At 58.1% G+C, this 1,733-nt stretch overlaps 1 protein-coding gene across 1 annotated transcript in view; it reads right to left on the bottom strand.

Moving 5' to 3' along the window:
* Positions 1 to 1,733, bottom strand: part of LOC104471166 (bifunctional methylenetetrahydrofolate dehydrogenase/cyclohydrolase, mitochondrial) — a gene marked incomplete at its 5' end in the record, with an annotated part of 2,814 nt that overhangs the window by 899 nt on the left and 182 nt on the right. Inside the window, 3 exons of the mRNA XM_010086411.1 lie at positions 1 to 122; positions 1,116 to 1,208; positions 1,573 to 1,699. The exon at positions 1 to 122 is cut by the window's left edge and continues 4 nt beyond it. Coding sequence (XP_010084713.1) covers positions 1 to 122; positions 1,116 to 1,208; positions 1,573 to 1,699 — 342 coding nt within the window. The remainder of the gene's footprint in view (positions 123 to 1,115; positions 1,209 to 1,572; positions 1,700 to 1,733) is intronic.

Below are 1,733 nucleotides of genomic sequence, written 5' to 3'. Positions count from 1 at the left end.
AAAAGCCACATCCCCGACCAGCCTGGGTTTGGCAGTGATGGGGTCCTGCACCCTCGTTATCCCCACGTCGATGACCGCGGCTCCTTCTTTGATCATGTCAGCTGTGATCAGGTTGGGTATGCCTAGGAGAAAAAACACAAACAGAACCCCACGTGTGGGGTGGTGCTAAACAGCCCCCTGCTCCCCCTCACCCCGTCTCCGTGTTCTGTCCTGACCCACGCACGCCAACCTGCCGCAGCTGCACGCTCCAGCTGACGCCTTGATGTCAGCTCAGGAATTTGAGTGGTTTACTGATAACCTCAAAGAGCTGGAATCCCTCAGGCTGGCAAAGCAGCTGGGACCAAAGCATCCTCTGAGTTGAAACCTTAAAGTTTGTCTTTGAAGTCTGGGGCTGGGTTTGTTCGTGCAGCTCCAGCACCATTTGAAGTCAGTAAAGCTGGAGCAGCACCCGAGAGCAGCGCAACCCAGCGCGGCAGGGAGAGAGGGCTGTCACCACGCACCCCCACGCCTTCAGCACCACTTCTCCCCAGCCTCTTCATACCCGATTTCCAACCCCCCTTTTCTCTCCTCCCTCCCCACAGGCTCACCCCAGATCAGCTCCACTCCTCGGCTGAGGAACCCCCTCCCTGCCAAGGGCACAGCCCGCCGAAGGGGACACCTCCAAGGGATTCCTTGCGCTCTGAAGCTGGCACTGCGGCTGTCCCTCAGCATTCTGACTGTCTCTAGGTAAGCAGATGCTATCTTGGTATTTTTTTCCTCCTCCCCACATAAACAGAGAACTGTCTGGACGTGTAGGAGCCTGTCTGGAGCTGACCTCTGGATCCCATCAGGTGCTCCCAGCACACCCAGCCCTCCTGCCAGATGTTATTTTACATTTCAAAGGCAAACCTACAAACAGCTCTGTTAGTGAGATCAACTATGCAGCTCCTGGGCTAAATCCCAGGATTAACCGGCTCCAACAGCCCCTCGCTTGCTCTCCTGGTCCTCGCCCTGAGCTGCTGCCAGCCATGGGAGCACTGCTGCAGGCAGGGAGGCCCCAGGATCGTCTCCTGCGAGCGCAGGTTCCCATCAGAAACCCCTCGCCGGCACCCTGCGCTGTCAGAGTCCAGTCTTACCTGCTGCTGCCACCACGATATCGGCGCGGATCGTGTGCTGCTTCAGCTGCTCCTTGGGAGTGTAGCGGTGGGAGATGGTGACCGTGGCATCGCCTGCAACAGTGGTTACACGGAGATTTAATTCACCCAAACCCAGCCACTTCGCTAAGCTTTCCCCTTCACGGCCAGCCTGTATTCACCAGGAACATCAGAGCCTGATGCCAAACCCCAGGGAACAGCCCACGGAGCCAGAGGGAGGGATCTGGGATGGAAGAGGACAAGGAGTCACTGAAAGCAGCTCCAAAAAATGTTACAAGACTGATTATGTGCAGAGTTAACTCCTCCGCCTTGACCACAGCCTGTGTGATGGGCCGGCGTCCCTACAGAGCTCCCGGGACTGGTTTAGGAGCCTGACGAGGACAGAGTGACAGGCTGAGGGTTTCCTGGCACACAGGCTCCGAGGCCACCAAGCCCCTACCTCCGGGGCGCTCGTGCCTGCCGTCCGTGTGCAGCAGCATGGCGATGGGCATGCCCACGTTCTTCGCCCTGCCGGCCACCACCACATTCTTCCCCAGCGTCGGGATGCCTGCAGAGGACAAGATGGAGTTTTAAAACCAGCACAAGCTGGAGTTTGGCCAG

The sequence above is a fragment of the Pterocles gutturalis genome, unplaced genomic scaffold (genome assembly GCF_000699245.1).
Source record: "Pterocles gutturalis isolate BGI_N339 unplaced genomic scaffold, ASM69924v1 scaffold4571, whole genome shotgun sequence".
NCBI classification, from domain to species: Eukaryota; Metazoa; Chordata; class Aves; order Pterocliformes; family Pteroclidae; genus Pterocles; species Pterocles gutturalis.
Note: the sequence above shows the minus strand (reverse complement) of the source record. Positions and strands in the feature narration are given on the sequence as shown.